At 42.8% G+C, this 19,004-nt stretch overlaps 2 protein-coding genes across 4 annotated transcripts in view; one reads left to right on the plus strand and one right to left on the minus strand.

The window, feature by feature from the left end:
• DPYS (dihydropyrimidinase) overlaps positions 1–5,157 on the plus strand; it is a 45,568-nt gene extending 40,411 nt beyond the window's left edge. Inside the window, exons 8-10 of the mRNA XM_081918872.1 lie at positions 1,358–1,565; positions 4,129–4,231; positions 5,020–5,157. Coding sequence (XP_081774998.1) covers positions 1,358–1,565; positions 4,129–4,203 — 283 coding nt within the window. The 3' untranslated portion in view covers positions 4,204–4,231; positions 5,020–5,157. The remainder of the gene's footprint in view (positions 1–1,357; positions 1,566–4,128; positions 4,232–5,019) is intronic.
• Positions 5,158–5,295: 138 nt separating this feature from the next.
• Positions 5,296–19,004, minus strand: part of DCSTAMP (dendrocyte expressed seven transmembrane protein) — a 40,635-nt gene continuing 26,926 nt past the window's right edge. For 2 of the 3 annotated variants that reach the window (XM_081918877.1, XM_081918879.1), the window contains exons 3-7: positions 16,697–16,864; positions 15,876–16,050; positions 12,949–15,587; positions 8,153–8,479; positions 5,296–6,941 (exon numbers count right to left, since the gene is read on the minus strand). In XM_081918877.1, coding sequence (XP_081775003.1) covers positions 6,858–6,941; positions 8,153–8,479; positions 12,949–13,974 — 1,437 coding nt within the window. In that variant the 5' untranslated portion in view covers positions 13,975–15,587; positions 15,876–16,050; positions 16,697–16,864 and the 3' untranslated portion in view covers positions 5,296–6,857. Of the gene's footprint in view, positions 6,942–8,152; positions 8,480–12,948; positions 15,588–15,875; positions 16,051–16,696; positions 16,865–17,316; positions 17,401–17,815; positions 17,899–19,004 lie in introns of all 3 variants that reach the window. The other variant, XM_081918878.1, reaches the window with a different exon arrangement.

The raw sequence follows: 19,004 nt of genomic DNA on the forward strand, positions 1-19,004 counted from the left end.
TAACAAAAGACATAGTGTGTTCCTGGGACATCCTGAGTCATGCCAAGTAAATATGTCTTACGTTAAATATTGTGAGGATCCAGTCCCCTTTTAAAATGTGGTTTTGGGGGGTTGTGAGTTATTGGGTTGTTTTTATGTTAAGGTTTTATATTTATATTTTATTCTCTGCACACCCCTGAGACTGGGTAATAAAGGTGAAGGGACCCCTGACCATTAGGTCCGGTCGTGGCCGACTCTGGGGTTGCGGCGCTCATCTCGCTTTATTGGCCGAGGGAGCCGGCGTACAGCTTCCAGGGCATGTGGCCAGCATGACTCAGCCGCTTCTGGCGAACCAGAGCAGCGCATGGAAACGCCGTTTACCTTCCCGCTGAAGCGGTACCTATTTATCTACTTGCACTTTGACGTGCTTTCAAACTGCTAGGTTGGCAGGAGCAGGGACCGAGCAACAGGAGCTCACCCTTTTGCTGGGATTCGAACCGCCGACCTTCTGATCGGCAAGTCCTAGGCTCCGTAGTTCAACCCACAGTGCCACCCGTGTCCCGAGACTGGGTATAGGGTGGTATATAAATTCAATAAATAATAAAATCTCATGCCACAGGTTTAAAGGTAAGTCATAGGAGCATTTCCACTCCTCAGATCTTACTCTTACTGGTTCAGATTGATTGCACTTTTATTCCACCTTATTCTACCTCTCCCCACAACCCTGTGAGGTAGGTTAGGCTGAGAGGCAGTGACTGGCCCAAGGTCGAGTGGGGATTTGAGACCGTTTAGCTTCCAGTGATTGGTTTTAATGCTGCTTTTGCACCTATATTGTTTTCTTTGTTTTTCATATTCCATTGTTGCTGTAAGCTGCCCTAGAGAAAGACTTTTTCTTTCTTTTGAAGGAAGATGCAAAAATATTTAGAATGAATACATAAATATGGAAAAGCAGTGTTTTCGTAATATCTGCTGCTTAGGTGAAATTAAAATGCAAAAAGCATTGAGGAGCGAACGCATTCCTAGAAAGAAATAAGCAATAAATAACCTGGTGGCCTCAACAGATGCAGGTGATGCTAGCTGCATTTTAAGTGGTACCTCAGGTTACAGACTCTGCTAAACCAGAAATAGTACCTCGGGTTAAGAACTTTACTTCAGGATAAGAACAGAAATCGCGTGGTGGCAGCGCGACAGCAGAGGGAGGCCCCATTAGCTAAAGTGGAGCTTACTACCAAGGCAAAGTTTCTAATGATTGCTGCCTTTGTCACAATTCCATGTTTTCCTTAGACTTCAAAGAATCTCAGCGGAATCAAAAATTTGCTGATTTCAAAACAGCCATGGTGACAGTTTGCATCATGGTTTCATGTTCTTTCCAATACAGGACGATCTCAGCGAAGACTCACCACCAAGCCATCGACTTCAACATATTTGAAGGCATGGTCTGCCATGGCGTAGCAGTGGTGACCATTTCGCGAGGCAAGGTGGTTTACCAAAACGGCGTGTTCCACGTTGCAGCAGGAGACGGGAGATATATTCCCCGTGAGCCATTCCCTGAATATGTCTACAAACGGATCAGGCAGCGGGATCAGGTGTGTATGATGATAGTAATTCTGTAAGTCTTTATGCATAATTTAGTCTCCTTTGACTAAAAGTACAGCACCACCACCAGGAAGGCCCTGCTGCCACTGGTGCTGATAAACATGCATAGGTTTAAAAACATAGAATTTCTTACTTTGGTATCTCAGCAGGCCTCTGTTCTTAACTATTTAAAGCATGTTTTTGAGGACAGTAATATCAAGTCATAATAAGGAGTGTGGCTTAATGAACAGAGGGCTCGTAATGCACATAATGCAGGGAAAGGGAGAAGAAACATGTGGCAAGGGAACATGCACAAGAATCATCATGAGGCATATGAGCTGAGATCTTGTACACAAATCTAATGCAGCCGTAACTTTGGCTGCACAACAACAGATCTCTTTTTTCCTTTTAATTTTAAAATAACCTTTATTATACAACAATTTACATATAACTTAGACAGTGCAATACAATACATACAATCTCCCATTTAACATAACACACTTTTGACTTCCGATTCACCTCATTGTACGCATTTCATTATTATTTTATTTTTCCATTATTTAACATGAAAGTTTTTGCTATATAATTTCTCTGTGTTTCAAGATTCAGTCTGGGTCTTTCAGGAGATTTGCATTATCACAATATTGTTTAATGTATTCTTTAAATATTATCCAATCTTTAATAACTTTCTGCTTTGAGTTTCCTCTTATTCTCACAGTCATTTTTTGCAAGTTGTAAATACTCTATCATTTTCTCTTGCCAGTCCATTTTTGTGGGGATACTTCGCCTTTCCAATTCTTTGCTATTAAGATCCTAGCCACTGCAGTTGCTGGTATTTTTTTAAATTTCCATGGACATAGCTTCAGGGTATTTTTTTAAATGAGAATTTGAAAATCTTTTTGAGTTTGTTATATGTAGTATCCCACAATTCTCTTATCCTCTTACAATCCCACCACATGTGCATAAAGGTACCTACCCCATTTTTACATCTCCAACAGACATCTGAACTTTTCTTGTACAACTTGGCCAGAGTGAGGTACCATCTGTATAACATCTTCATCCGTTTTCTCTAAAATTGTAACATGTGGTGAACCTTATGTCTTCCCTCCAAAGCCTTTCCCATTCAATCATATACAGGTGAAACTCGGAAAATTAGAATATCGTGGAAAAGTTCATTTATTTCAGTAATTCAACTTAAAAGGTGAAACTAATATATGAGATAGACTCATGACATGCAAAGCGAAATATGTCAATCTCATTTCTGATGAGAGCAGCTTTTGCATCTCATTTGGAAACCAAGGACCCAGAGTCTGGAGGAAGAATGGGCAGGCACACAATGCCAGATGCTTGAAGTCCAGTGTGAAGTTTCCACGGTCTGTGTTGATTTGGGGAGCTATGTCACCAGCTGGTGTTGGTCCACTGTGCTTCATTAAGTCCAGTCAACATAGCTGTCTACCAGGAGATTTTGGAGCACTTCATGCTTCCTTCCTTTTCCACGATATTCTATTTTTTCAAGTTTCACCTGTATATATTGTGTCCAGTATCTTGAGCCCAGCATACAATAACCAATTTCACCTCCTCCTCCTTGACTTCCCAGTCAAGGAGGAGGTTGTACATCTTTGATAAATATTTCCCTTTGGGCTGAATTAAGTTCTATTCTAACCTAGATGTTTCTTCAGCGAACCCTTTTTGTTTATTCATGCCTAATCTTTCATTAATTTGGAAGTAATGAAGCCAATCAAATATATACGAAATTCTTCAAAGTGCTTTAATTTTGATTTGTTACTTTTCTCTTCTAATAGCATGTTGTACGTTGCCCTTCATATTTTTCTTCTTCACAGCTAAAGCTTCTATGGGTGAGGCCCACCAGGGGGTTTTAGGTTCTAATAGTCCTCTATATTTACTCCATATTTGTATAAAGATTTTCTTATTATGTGGTTTAGAAACCCCTTGTGGACTTTCACCCTATGATAAGCTAGGTAGTCATGCCAACCATAGTGGTTGTCAAGACCCTCTATATCCAGCAAGTCTGTATCTTTTAGTATCATCCATTCATGGATGCAGGCCAGACCTGTTGCCTTATGGTATAGTTTGAGGGCAAAACCTCCTCTATCCTTTCAGTCTATGAGCAGTTTGTTTTATTCTAGGTTTCTTCCCATTCCAAATGAACCTTGAAATGTCTCTCTGCCAGCTTTTAAAACAATCCATTCCCCTTAAAAACGGAATGGTCTGAAATAAAAAGACAACAGGACAACAGATCTCAGTGTGGCCAGGAAGTGTCAAGCAATTGGGCACGGAATGCATTAAGACTGCTGGAAAGAAGGTGGATTTTTGCTGCTCAAGGCAGTCAAATCTTATCTGTCTCCCCTCAAAGGTCTCAGGTCCAAGCTTTGACAAGTCTCCGGGAAAGAGGCATTCCAAGTAAACACCCCATGAAGGTGGACTTTGCAAGCATGTGAATTCCACCCATGGGTTTTGAACTGCTGTTGATTTTGATTTTGACAAGTTTCTTGAGGTGGGGGTGGGCAGGGAAGGGGAATGTGAAATAAATAAAAAGGAAACTTGTCGTTGCAGGTTTGCCAGCCTGTTCCTGTCAAGCGAGCACCATATGTGGGCAAAGTGATTGCAGTTGCTGCTGAGGGAAAATAATTCCCACAATACAGTTCATCTTTGACATGTGAGTGTCTCATTTGGTCATTGGAAACTGACTGGTCCCAAAGCAGTTCTGGCCCCACGCAAGTAACCTGTGGGATGAAAGTCCACACAAGGCCCTTGCCTTCACTGCATTCCCATCCTGCACATGAAAAGTATTGTTCTGGGGGGTGGGAGGGGTCAGTCTGGGAGTGTCTTTCAGGTCTGTGATTCTGCACCAAGGAGGTTTAGAATCTAGTAGAAGCTGCCATGAAGACAGCTATACTGCAGAGGAGTGACGAAACGATGGGTGCAATTCAACAAAGCCTTAAGTGGTTTCCCTTGCGCCCCCTAGGGGTTCCCACAACCCTCCAGAGGCAGATTTAGATGGAACTGTGCCTTTGTGTGAACAGAGCTCATTCCACTTGTGCAACAGTTTAGGGACCCATCCACAGCTGTTTTTTGTTTGTCCCGCAATTTCTAGTCACAGGTCCAAGAAGGGTTTTATTTTTGTCCCACTGCTTCCCCCTGAGAAAACCTGTTTACTGCAACATCAGAGCAAATGCCAATCTGCAGAAAATCCTATTGACAATTGTTCCAACTCCACCGTAAAGAGGTCTTCCCAAGGAAAGTGGCAGGACCAAAAAACAAAACCCCACACCCTACCTCTTGGACCCATGACTAGAAATCATGGGGAAACTGTGGCTGCACACTTTGTTGAATCCCACCCGTTAGTAATTCTTATAAGCTCTTTATTCTTATTGCCTCTCTTGGTGACAGAGACATCCTCCTTTGAAAAGATTGCATCATGTTTTCTTCCTCTTGTCTCTCTAGGTCAAAAAACCAGATGAAAATAATTCTGTTCGCCCTGCTTCTGCAACCGACTCTGGATCCTATTAGTCTGCAATTTTGATTTCTGTATGATGCACCAGCATTTTATCTCAATTCATAAATGACTATTTTCCTCTACAATTTTTACCATTGCTACCTCTTTTGAAGGTTTACAGACATTTTATATTTATATAAATAAGTGCATTTATATTAGTATAATATAAATGCAGTATAAATAAGTGCATTTATATTACTATGCAAACCTTTCCTGAGGTCCATTGTGATTTTATATGAGGACATGGAGGGGGGAAGTTGCCGTGCCCCAGTCCCATCTCTGTATTATGTAGTAATCCTCATGATTAAGACATCTAACTGGAAAGCAGTCAGCCTTGCACCAGTCATCACGGAAGTCTCCTACTCCTGGATAGTCATGTGCTTCAGTTTGTAGGTAGATTATTGGCACTGTGATTCATTTTGTTTTGGGTTGGGATCATTGGCACAGCACCATCGGAGCTCATCTGAGGCTGATCTAACTTGCAAAAAAAAAAAATCTATTAGTACACATGCCTTGGCTATCACTTCAAATTAACATAATCAAGCAATTGCTTGATTCAATACAAATAAGCTTCATAATGGCTAATAACTCCCAATTCTAGAATCCTGCAGCTAGACATACCTGGGATTTAACACAGGCCAGATTATTCACTGTACCACTAAGGGATTATCTACTCTGTTGTCCCACCTATGGAGATGAATACTCGGCTCCCCCTACTACTGTCCTAGTGTCTCAATCTTGGTGCCCATGAACCCTCCACCCTTCTATCTGCAAAATTTACCAGTGGTAGAAATTCACGCTACCACCATAGAAATGAAGAGTTCAACCATGGTCATGGCAAAATGCAAGTCTGGAGCAGTTTCTCTGGGGAAATGACTTACGCACAGTCTTTGGATTTTGTAGCAAAGCAGAGGAGAAAAATAAACAAGCAACCCTGCAGGCATTCTGCACATTACATATAGGTCATACTTTAGGAGTGTCAGTGTTCCGGACCTTGCCAGTTTTGATTGCCATCCCAAGACAACTGGGTCAGGCCTTCATTAATTTTTCAAACTGCAGCTGATCTGATTTAGGGGATTTTCCCCCACATCAAATTCAACATCTCATTCCCTTTAAAAAAATGAGGAAGGAGAGGAAGTCCTGCATTTTTAGAATGTGGGTGGAATGGGTGAGTCAGAGGGGCCTCTGTATAGGCAGCGTCACTGGTGTACACAAGGATGGAGTGAGTTTGTGTGTGTGGAATGAGGTCACAGCACCACTAGAAGCAACATTAGGAAAGAAACCCAGTAATCCTAATTGGTTCTGAATAACTAAAACCCTTCGTTTCAAATTTGCATCGTTCATGTTGAGTCGAAAGCTAGAGTTCTTTCATCTGTGAAAAATAAAACATGAAGTGGAAGGTGGCTGGAGGGACTGATGACACTTGGGTGATGATAGATATATAGTGCCAGGCGGGGGGGGGGGGAATCCACCCACAGAAAAGAACATTGGCAAAGATCAGACAAAGGCAGCAGAAAAGAAAAGAGAAAGAAAGCGAATAATTCTGAGCTCTCCTACTAGAAGATGCAAGGGAGGAGGCAGGTAAAGAAAGAAATATGTGAATTATGCAGTGGTATCACTAAGGGTGTCAGACCGACAAGTCTGTACAGCTTGATGACTTCAAAGCTGAATGACAAGGTGAGAGTCAGAGGTGAAAAGTGAATGAAAGTAAGAAAAATCAAATGCATCAGACCGTTTATTCACTTGTAAAACCATGGATTTCTTCATAGAGATTTTCTTTGTATCGTTAAACGCTGCCGACTTTTGCCACCTCTGTTTGTTTCTTCCTCGAACTCCTCATTGCCTGGAGGATTGGGAACCAGAAATGTAACTGAGGAAGAGAGGAAATATAGTTATATTTACAAGTGAGTGCCTACAATGAATTTGCAGGTGCCCTCTCTACCATCTTTCTCTGTCTAGAACAAGAAGGGGTAGCTAAATTTTTATTTCCTCTCTGAAGAAGTGGGGGCAGGCGAGTGGCTTAGCACCCGTCTCAAGCAAGATGGTAGCTAAACATCCACTCCCCTTCATCCAAATGGAGTTTGTTGTATATATAGTTGACTCATAATTAGCACACATTTAACTTGTGTGATTGCAGCTTTATGCACTTGGTGGCCAATCACAAAAATTAAATGCATGCAAGTCTGACGGCTTTAAAACTTCTTCCGTGCCAGGTTTTCCTGTGCAGAAAGAGCTTTTAATTTCACATAATTTATCTGGGAAGGTCTCACGAGATCTTGCAGGGCTGTCAGAGATCTTGCAGGAGCCTCCCAGAGCTAGCATGAGAGACTCCCAGAACAAAGCCATTCCGAGTACAAGCTTTCATGTGGCCACTAATTTGGAAAAGAAGCAGGAAGGGGGAGAAAGCCCAAGAGAACAACCTACAGGAAATTACTCCAAGAGGAATCAACAAGGGGCAAATAGGTTGCCTTTCTATCTGTCACCTCCCTTGACCACTCAGTGCTGTTGCTATACTCCCAACACATCCTTTCTTTGAGGGAAAAGGGAATTTCTAGACCAGTGTCAGGGGACTGCTGTGTGGGCCTAATTAGGGCCTGTCAGGACATTTTGGGCAAACCATGTCCACCTTTACTGCACCTGCTGCTGTATGCAGCATCTGGCCAAGCAAGCTGCAACTGCGGCAAATGAATAATTGGGAAAGGCCTTCCTTCCTTTGCAGTCATGGATTGGGTTTGAAGCTTCTCCCTGCTGTGGTCAGAGAGGCAAGCCCTTGTGTCACAGCAGAAGTGGGGTTGTGCAAACAGCACCTGAAGTGAGTCCAAGCATTACTTTCACAGCAGATGTGCTACCAGAATAGCGTGGGATGTTTGGCTTCTATGGTAGTTCATAAAATCCATTAAAAATATATATCAAGATTTCCCTTTCCCCATGTATAGGCAAAGAGAGTGAGCAAATCATCACCATTGCCAGAAACTACAGATAGGCTTGTGCTCTGACTTTGGTTTCAGTTTGGTTTCTAGGATCAAGCTTTAAGATTTAGCTTCCAAGCTAGCCCCACATTCCATGCTGTTGGTAACTTACCGTTGCAAACGAATTCAGCTTCCTCTTCTCATTCCTCTTGGGGAGCTTTGATCTTCTCTCTAGTAATTTTGAGTGCAGATACTTTATCCGTTGCACGTCTGTGCTAGGATAGAATGATGTTGCCACTAGGATTTTAAGTTGCGTAAATGTAGAGACGCACAGCCCAAGCACTGTTAAAAAGAAGATGATGACACCCAGTTGGATCCAAGTTGCTGAGTGGGGAACATTTGGTCTGGGAATACAGGCATGCTCAAAGAGAGGACTGCTGAAGGAAGTCTTATTGTCCACAATCTCCCCATGGTTGAATATGAATTTGTCAGAATTTTTCTGCACAAGAGAAGTGAAAGAAAAATATTAAAAAGAAGTTGGCGTGAGCATTGCTTCCTCCTATGAAATACCTGATGCATGATGCTTCAAAGTCAACAAAGCAGAAGCATTGCAACTCAGCAGTGAAATTCCTTCCGGGGTCTCTGTGTGTTTCAAGTCTCCTACAGGATATTAACAGTCGCTTAACTACTGAGTCAAACCTGCTCTAGGCAATTGCTTAAACCAGTAGGGTCCCTTTGACAACCAGCTTGCAAGAGATGTGTGATTTGGAGAATGCTTAAAGGAATGCTTAAAGCATCGTCATACACAGTAGCTGAGACAGCCTTAGGTAAGGATGTAAGAACCATGCTGGATCAAACTAAAGCTCTGTCTGTTCAAAGTATAGGGAACCTTTGGCCCCCTAAATGTTGCTGAACTGCAACTCCCATCATCCTTGGCTCCTGGCGGTTCTTGCTGGTTTGGATGGGAGGTGTAGTTCTGCAACATCTGGAGGGCCAAAGGTTCCCCACACCTCGCCTATTCAAACAGACACCAGTGGAGAACCAGATGCTTATTGGAAACGGACAACGACATGGAGACACAAAACCCCACACTGCACCCACCCTCCATCGATGCCCAGTGGGATACGCCTCTTTCAACCTGGAAACTCCTCTGGGTATCTTAAAGATTTTCCCTTGGTAAACTTTAATTCTATAAATTTCCCTAATGTCATTTTGAAACCATATTAAGTGTGTGGCCATCGTCACATCCTGTGGCAGTGAATTCTGCAGGCGTGTGATTTGGGGAGGGGGGGAGGAAACCTGAATGGAGCCCATTTGGTTCAACTTCCTTCAAAAGGAACGAGTAACAAATGAGTGAATAGATATGAATGGGTTTGTTTTCACTGTCCCATTCATATCTCATTTGCCCAGAATTCACTAGACATTACAATATTCCAGTGAAGAATTGGCAGCTGTCATTGTAGGCTGTTATCTCCCCTTACTCCATGCCTGGGAACACATTTGCAAACCAGAGAAACTGTTGGTCTCATGCACACACATCAACCTTTCACTCACAACCACATGTGTGCACACACGCTAGAAACATACACGCAGTACAGCCACACAAACACAGGCTTAGGAAAAAAATGTATTGGCTACAAATGATTGTTTCCAATGCACTTAATCTGTTAGCGCAAGGATTTGCAATTCACCATAGACCTTGCCTCTGCTCCTCCACTTGCAGGCATCCCACATCCTCCCCCAAATCTGTTCTGGAGGGTTGGGTGAACCCCAGAACAGATTTAGTAGGTGCACACAGGGAGAAGGGACTTTCCATTGCACAGGCAAAAACCCTTGCACTAACATTCAAAGCACTACACTCAAAGGCTTATTTTAAGCATAATTTCAATGGCAGTAGGGGGGCAAATGGTCCCTATGGGCCCCAGAGAAGACCTTTGTGGATGTACCCATGAGCACCACATTATGACTTTCACCCTGGAACAATACAGCACTTGGGGCATTCTGGGGAACCTCCCCAAAAGCAACCACCACCACTAGAGTAGTAGGGCATTGCTAACTCCATCACACCATATTGCAATTTCCTTGCAATATCTGGTGGGCCACAGAGCACTGGATTAAATGGACCCTTCCCAGCATGGAAATTCTTCCAAGAGTATCATCCAGGCAACCTGATACCCTCCATACATTTTTGACCACAATTTCCCTTAGTCTGAGTTAGCATGGAGAAGGGTTAGGGATGAGGGAACATGTAGTTGAACAACATAGGAACCATAGGAATGTAGAGGTGGAAGGGACCTCTGAGGGTCATCTCGTCCAACCCCTTAGCAATGCAGGAATCTCAACATGTGGTCCCCCACCCAATTAGAAACCAGACCGGACCCTGCTTAGCTTTGCAAATGTGCTAGCAGTTTAACTGCTGCACCACTACATCACCCATGCTGGTGAAGCCTACTCTAGACTTGTGACCCAAGTCTGCAAGAATCTGCTAGATAGTTTAGCACTGGAAGGCTTGCACTCACTTTAAACACACCTGATACCTAGTAGACATGCCCTTTCATATTGATATATAGTGACTGATTCTGGTTGCTCAATGGAGATATATGGGCACTTTGCCTATGCACAGAAGCACTCTTTGTTTAACACTTCACATGCCCCAGTCCTGACGATTGGCATTAAAAACAGCCTTCTGGGATTAATGAGTCACCTGCTCCAGTTGCCTCCAATATTTTCTCAGACATTCTGTTGTTACCTTCAGTCAATGCAGCTGAAGCAGAAATGTATCTGCAAGTCCTAATTTGGGGAATGGGGATTGGACATGGGAGGGCAAAGCCTATCTTTGCTCTGTGGCTTTGACTGCTCCCTAAGAGGTACTGCGTGGGAGAAATTTGAGATAGCAGTCACTGGGAATAAATACACACACATACACAGAGTTTTTGCCTTATTTCCCCTTTGGGGAGTAAATTACCTGACACACACATGGGAGGCAGCAAAGGAAATTTCATTGTCCAATCACACAACAGCAGGTGTTATTTAAATCCCTTCCTGTTTTGTTGTAATTGGAAGTTAAGCACTAGTTATGTTGCTGAACTCAAATACCCTGCTCTCTGGAACACCTGAGATTCTTATAATTGCTTCTTGGATAAATGGTTTCTTTAGGGGAGAGAGGAAAGTTGATTGCTCAGCACAACCAGCTCTAAGAGGAAGTAATGGGAAATTCACCTGCTGAGGAGCAAAAAATTCAATGCAAAAGGAAAGTACTTGGGCTGTACTACTAAAGCAGACAAATGTCTGGATGTCTATTAGAAATACTTTAGTTCTTGAGGGTACCAAGGGAGTGTATAAGATATATAACAGAGTTCTCAGGATCCCATTTTGCAAGCTGTCCCATCTATTTCTTTGGAGTCTGTTGGCGGGGGGGGGGGCATTTCCTCCAGTGAAAAACTTAAACCCACAAGTAGTTACTTCACAGAACCAGTTTGATGAGATAGCAAAAACAGGATAAATTTATCACATTGAGGGAGGATCATCTGATAGCATGTCACACAAGTGAGGGTTGACTCTGGCCAACCTGCCTGCATCTGCAGGGGGAAAAACCCAAAATTGGCTAACCCTTTCTATGAGACCTCAATGCTCATTTTGCCCAATGCCAACCCAAGTATTCTGCTCCTCCATCTCTGCATTCTGCACTGTATGGAAAAAAGAAGCTCTAATTCATTAACCATATCTTTAGAGCATCCTTTCTCAGCCTTTGGTCCCCAGGTGTTGTTGGACTACAACTCCCATCATTCCTAGATAGCACAACCAGTGGTAAGGGATGATGGGAGTTGTAGTCTAACAAACACCTGGGGACCCAAGGTTGAGAAAGGATGCTTTAAAGGAATGGGTTGCAATTCAGTGACAGAGCTTGCAAAACAAAACAAAACAAAACCTTGTATGCTATAAGTTACAGGTTCAACCCCCATCATTTCCAGATAGGACTCATGCCTGCAACACAAAGAGAGCTGCAGTCAGTTCAATGTTGGCAATACTGAACTAGATGGACCACTGGTCTGACTCAGTATAAGACAGTTCTTCCCCCTCAGTTCCAGGTTTGAGGGGGTGGCGGGCAAAGTGTCATCCGGTGGGTCTCCTCTTCTGCCAGCTCTGGAGGTTCAAATCACAGGAGCAGCACTAGGCAGCTGAGTCTAGCCACCTGCTTAATTTCCCAAAAAGCCCTAGAGCTGGGCTGAAGGCATTGTGGGAAATTAACATGGCAACTAGAAAGTTGGGGGGGGGGGAGTTAGGCAGAGCAACGGCAGCAGCTGCAAGGGAGTTCCAGGTCCTGATGCCAGTCCTGCATTAGCCCCACAGCACTATCCCCAAACACCTATTCTGAGCTTGAGGATCATTCCCTCTTCTTCCCGAATGGCAATCAGTTCACCCTGGCACACTATAACATAGGGCAGATAAGTATAAATCCCACTTGCATCAGCTGACGGGGTTAGATAAGCAGAGAGGTCCTTCTGCCAAGCTCTCCTGGCTCAGCAGGCCACGTACCAACCTCCCCCTTCTGCCAGACCTAAAAATGATTCAGCAGCCAGTCATTGAAATCTTGTACCTTCCCATGCCATGTTACTAGCAATCTTTTAAACTGGAAATGACAGGGATTAAACTGGAGGTCTTTGGCCTGCAAATCATGCTTGAGCCTTTGCTGCAACAAGACGCCCAAAAGAGGCCTCCCAAATTTTGCACTTCTGTTTCCTCCAGCCACACACAACACTCAGCATAACCAACGTTCCAATCTGCCTTTTGCTGTTTTGTCATTGCTTTATACGCACAGGCTTTTTAAAGCCTGCGCCGTTCCACCACCCAACCTCATTTTAAGGCCTTCTGCGCTGTGTTTTAGCATAAGTTTACTCTGCAGAAAACTTGTATCTAAAGCAATAAAAGCCCAAGAAAAGTGCTGGTAACTGTAGCTAAGGTACTTACATGGTAATACAATTTCAAATGGACCTCTAGCTCAGGGAAATCTTGGAGATGCTTGCTCACTGAAAAAATGAGCCAGTAAAGCAAATAATCTACTGCTGCAAAGAGAGCCCAGATGCAAAGGTTAGCAAGCACAGGGAGAAAAAAGCGTGCCGTGCATTTCCTTTCTTTCTGGGTCTGGCAAAAGGATGGAACCATTGTGTACAGCTCTCTTTCTTCTTTGCTGAGGGGGAGGACGCAGAGCTTCCTTTGCTGCCGCTGCCGCTCATCGTAGCGAATAAACGCTTTCGTAATGTAAGTGTTCTTAAACTTGATGTTGTGGGGACTCAGGAATTTCCTCATGAAGTGTAATGTCCCAAGAACGATGAAAAGAACCCCCAGCAGAGGGAGCACTTTCTTGCCCAGGTAGGGCGGTAGGGCTAGTATGGAGGAAATCTGCCTGGCAACGTTCTGGATGTGGAGCCTCGTCTCACTCAACCTCAGCTTCAAGCCTTCGTCCGAAACGGCGTAAGACACATTCAGCTTGTCCTTCACTGACACAACGTCTTTGAACGGGTTGCCCAAGATCTTGCTCTGATTGTATATCCACCGTATCGCTTCGATGTAGCGGCCGAGAAAGGAGAAATGCTGCGATTGAAGGATGCAAGTGATGCTGTCTACCAGCTGATTTAGGTTGTGGAAAATGTTTTGGATGTTGCCAGCTACCACCGCCCCAGTCCCGGCAGCGATCAGGGCATTCCTTCCTTCGCGCAGGCCACAGGAAAGGAAGAACAGCGCAGCAAAGCATCGCAGGTGCCTGGACAGAAACAAACCCATGGAAAGGGCAATCCAGAGGAATGGGGGTGCGACTGCAGAGAACGTGGGGTAGTCCGCTAGGAAGGAATACCCTGCTAGGAACAGGAACACATTCACCATCAAACTGACGGAGCTGCAGATCGCAAACAGGCACGACCGGCCCTTCCAGCCAGACTTCTTCTTGCCCACAAAACGTGTCCATATGTGCTGAGCAAACGCAGCAAAAGAAGTCATTTTCTTCAAGGGTCTGGAGATCCAGTAATGGTGACCGGGGATGGAAACAGATAGATGCCAAATTTATCTCTTAAGCAATTTGTGAAAGTTATGCTTTATTCCTCAGAACTGAAAGACCTACCAGCACAGTTCTCATATATATCCAGGCGATCTGCACTAATGACACGATATCAAGCTAATTTCAGCTAAGCAGGAGTTGAATAGGCAGCTGACATCTTGGAGGCAAGAAAGGAGCACTACGTCTAGGGCATTTGGGCATCTTGCATGGTGATTCCTCAGACTGTCTGATTCTCTTCTCCTTGGGGCCTATCATGGGGGTTCACTGACCCTTTTCGAAGGGGTGGCTGTACCCTGCAGCTGAAAGGATGGTGCAAATGGTTGTTTGATTACTCTGCCACTTAATCCAGGTTGTTGTTCAATGTAAAAAAAAAACAAGAGGGAATTACGTAATTCAACTCAATACATTCAATAGTAATTTTTTAAAGCCATATTTACTACTTCCAAATGCCACTGGGACAATCAGTCCATCTCTTTTTATTATAAAATAAAATAAATGCATTTAAGAGACATCAGCTACATGGTTTATATTTCACCAAGCAACACAACTCCAGCTTTCACTTGTTACTTGGCTCCCATTGTTTCCACATAACAAGTTTTCTCTAAAGAGGCAGAGCTGATTTATATGCATATTAGATTTTTTAACACAACACAATCAATCAGATTCTAATTAAATAAGATAAACTTTTCCAATTTTGTCCTGTAATGAGAGTCTGTTGCCTTAACAAATACTATTTTATAAGGATAACTTTATCTTTTGTTTTCAGCTCAGACACAGCAGGTTCCTAGGAAGTGGGGTGGATGTTTATACAGACACAGATCTTAAGATTATTAATATACTTCCCATTTGTGGATTTTATCATTATTCATGTGCCTGTATTGCTATCTGCTGTGGCTCCAAAACAGAGATGAAGGAAGAGTAGGAATTTTCCAAAAGATTACACCCTGGAAATCAATGGACCTTGAAGAACATCTTTCCCCATACCATCTCTCCTCCCTCCCCACCCCAATTGCCTCTTCAGAGTATCATTAGTGAAGGAGTTAATAATAGTGGTAGGCTGGAACACCACATTTTTCTGTAGCAGCCCTGAGACTATAAGAAGGTGCACTCCAAACTTTGGAAGCCCATCAACACCTCTCTCTTTTGTCCTTGGCTTTGACTGAAGGCTAAACTAATGATTTACATGGCAAATCACAGTAAAGGCAGCCATTTAACAAGATGGTTTCCTCCTGGTTTCTGTACAGCAAATGTCCCTAAGGTTTTCTCCCTGCTCTTTTATATGCATTTTCTACCTATGGCGTATGACAAGGCCTTCTTGGTGGTGGCTCCTTGTTTGTGGAATGCCCTTCCTAGCAAGGTGCATCTGCCTGCCACATTAACAACTTTTAGGAGAGATTTTTATAAAGTTCCTGTTCACCCAGACATTTGATGGCTGAAATACACTGTTTCCAGCAACCTTCACATTAGCCTGTATGCACTGGTGGTAACTTGTCTTGAAGAAATAGTTACCCATGTTGCTGCTGCTCCCCTGAATATGTTCAAAGGCCCCAAGGTCCTGCAACAAGCAAAACAGCCTCGTTGGCCAAAACAGAAGCATTCTCTCAGCCCCTGATTAATCATGCAATCCTAAGCACACTTACTAATAAGTCAGTCCGATTGAATCTATTGACTTATTTCAGAGGTAACTTCATTTGTATTGCAATGCATGCCTGCAATCCTATGTATGCTTACTTTGTAATAAGTATATTGAACATATTGGAACATATAGGTTGGGACTGTTAACATCAGTATAGAAAAAAGGGGTGGGGAGCAGGAATGTTACTCTATACATTTCTGGCAGTACCTTGATGCTCAAGTATCTTTTTGGAAAGGCTACTTGATGATGCACTCGGCGAATCCAATTTGTAATGGATATGATGCTGATGCTTTAGATCCTTTTGGTCCCCTGCATTGAGACTTCTGAATATTCTTGCACCTCCTTCCTTCTATTTATTCATAGCTGGACTCAGCTTTGTACCCTGTAACCAGCAGCCAACATTCTTGTTGTTTGTTGTTATTGATTAAAACTATATTATAAAACAAACCACATTAATACTCATTTGCAGCCTGCTTAAAAAGCATAATTCTCAAGATTTACTTACAGATTCTCCTGCAAGGCACATTACGATTTTTTCATGGAGTGGTGCTTCTTGATTGTGTGGGGAAGGACTGACTAGTGCTGCAAAGAGGTTTATGCTGAATCACCCCAGCCGTTCAACCCACCCACCCATCTAATGCGTCAGACCATTCGGAAATGGTTCTTGTTTTGATGACGATAAATGTGACTGAAACAGAATGTGGGTAAAATGGGGAAGTTATTTGCATTAAGAACTGTGGCTGATCTAGGTAAAATTCCTTGGCTTAATGATCTCCACTTACAAATAAAAGATGATGCTTAGAGTGGCACATGAAGGAGGGCAAATCTACCTCTGCTAGGGCAAGGGAGAATGCTAAGAAATATTTATCATTACTACCTCACTCCTTCCACCTTCCACAGAATAATACACTCTTGCCACTGTGCTGGAGAGGCTGTGAGGAGTAGGGTACATTTTTTCACATGTGGTGGTTGTGTCCTGATTTTGCTGCATTCTGGAAAGATGATTTCAAGGAAATTAATAAAATTACCTGTCAATCCCTCCTCTCTGATCCACAACTGGCATTGATGCATATATTTGAAGGGCAGACTATGTCAGTAATGTATAAAGATGTGGTGGGCCCTTCTTCTTATTGCTGCATGGCTTGTGAGCACCAAGAACTGCCGTCAGCCTTTTTTCCTTGCTGGTACCATGAGATCTGGAATTTGACAATGATGGAGAAGTTAACACAGAGACTCAAGGCATTAAGTAAAGGAACTCAATCAGATTCCAGGATACATCTTCATTGCATTTATTTATTGAGACTTTCCCACCCCCTTGGAAAGCAGTGGGAAAATGAATAAGTATTTTAGCTAATGCCCCCCCCACTGCTGCCGCACTGCAATTTCTGTTCTCATCCTGAAGCAAAGCTCTTAACCCGAGGTACTATTTCTGGGCTAGCGGAGTGGAGTCTGTAACCTGAAGCATCTGTAACCTGAAGCGTCTGTAACCCGAGGTACCACTGTAAATATTTCTGATAAATGAATAGGGGGAAGAGAAACAGAACATTACTCAGCAAATGGTTTAGATTATCCGCAAGCTGGAAAATATACTTAGTTACCACTAATTATTAATAGTTTTGAATAAGAGGAACATTGTGGTTGTTTTTACCATCATATATATTGGAACAACAGGAACTGCTTAAGAATTGCTGAAGAATTGAAGGGAGATGCAGTGGAATGACCTCTTCTGTTCCTAAAAGGAGGACCAGAATTTTTATGATAATTACTTTATGGTGGAATGAATGCGCATCCTCCTCCCACATCCCTCTGCTCCTCAGTGTGAGTCCCATGCCTTGAGAAACATTTCATTGTGTGAAAAAGAAGAAGTGCAACTGTTTTGTAACAGTTTGCAACGGCATTGCTTTGAAACTGGGTGTGAACGCAACTGAAAGAAAATTACTCTGGTTTGTTTGTTACATAGATGCCCACGGCAGCTAAACAACAATAACATGCAGAATAAAAAATAATCAAATCACCAACAAGTAAGCTCTAAGACAGATTAGAGCAGATAAAAATGGCAGCTGGTTAAAATACAATTAAATGAGAAATGTGGGTTTAAATACAGCAGAGCAAAACAAAACAACCCAGCAGGCCAAGTTGATATTTACATTTTTTGAAGGGCTTTGCCTGTTTGCAGAAGACCATCAACAAGGGGGCTAGACAAGCCCCATCTGGTAGGAAAATCCAAAGTCTGAGGACACATTCAAGAGGTTGCTGCAATCAATATCAGTGAGTATACCTGTACGGTGCATACATTTCTAAACACATTTCCTTCTCATTCACAATTTTGGGTACCCACTTTTTAAAATTCTTAAGTGTAAACCTAAAAACACAGTAACTAAAATCCAGCATGGAGTTTGCCGTGCTTAAAGCCCTACTGATTTCAATGGTGCTTAAATGCACATACATGTGCCCTGGGTTGTGTGAAGAAGGCACTATTCCACATGCAATATTCCTGTAGAGAAATGTGGGAAGAAGAATTTGCAATGCAATGATTTCAATGGATCTCAAACAGGATAAGATCCCTGAAATGCCTCATCCATGATTGAATGTTCAACTGGGATGATCAAGTTCCCTACTTCATCTTACATGACCCTGGGAATAGGAGTGAAAGATACGTCAACCATAACTGAAAGTGCTTCCAAGGTTAGGGGAAATAAAGGGATGATGCTAGAATCTTTGGTAAATCACAGAACTAGTTGTTGTCAATGAAAGTGAACTCCCAGGAAAAAACTGCAGCAGCCCCAGTCAGAGAAAGTTATTGGCACCTAAGACCAATTGAAAACAATGGAACTTACATTAGTCACGGCTGATTTGTCCTATTGATTTCAGCATGATCTAGGTGGAACTAATTTTCTCCCATTCCTTCTGCTTTCCTGGATTTCTGATCAGGTGTATACATGGAATAAGACTCCACACATGTGCTGGAACAATACATATGCCTTTGGAAGCTCTCAGGTATGGTGTTAAAGTGATGATTACTCTTTATCCTCCCTTCATCCGGAACCCAGCATGCACTACCTCTGAACATGGAGGTTCAACTTCACTATCATAGCTAATGGAAATTGTGTGATCCTATTCATATCTGTGATATACCCACTTGAATATGTCTGATCCCTCCAATCTGGTCGCCATCCCCATGGATGTTTATAATGGGCTCTGAAATTGCATGGAACTCACTGACAAATCACTTTTTGTTAGAAACTCCATTTCACCACTTCTAAAATTGGTATGAGAGACAACTAGTAAAATATTATGCATGTTGATTCCATAAAGTTCCACTGTGCTCAGTGGGAT

This window comes from Podarcis melisellensis (assembly GCF_964234715.1).
Source record: "Podarcis melisellensis genome assembly, chromosome: 7".
NCBI lineage: Eukaryota > Metazoa > Chordata > Lepidosauria > Squamata > Lacertidae > Podarcis > Podarcis melisellensis.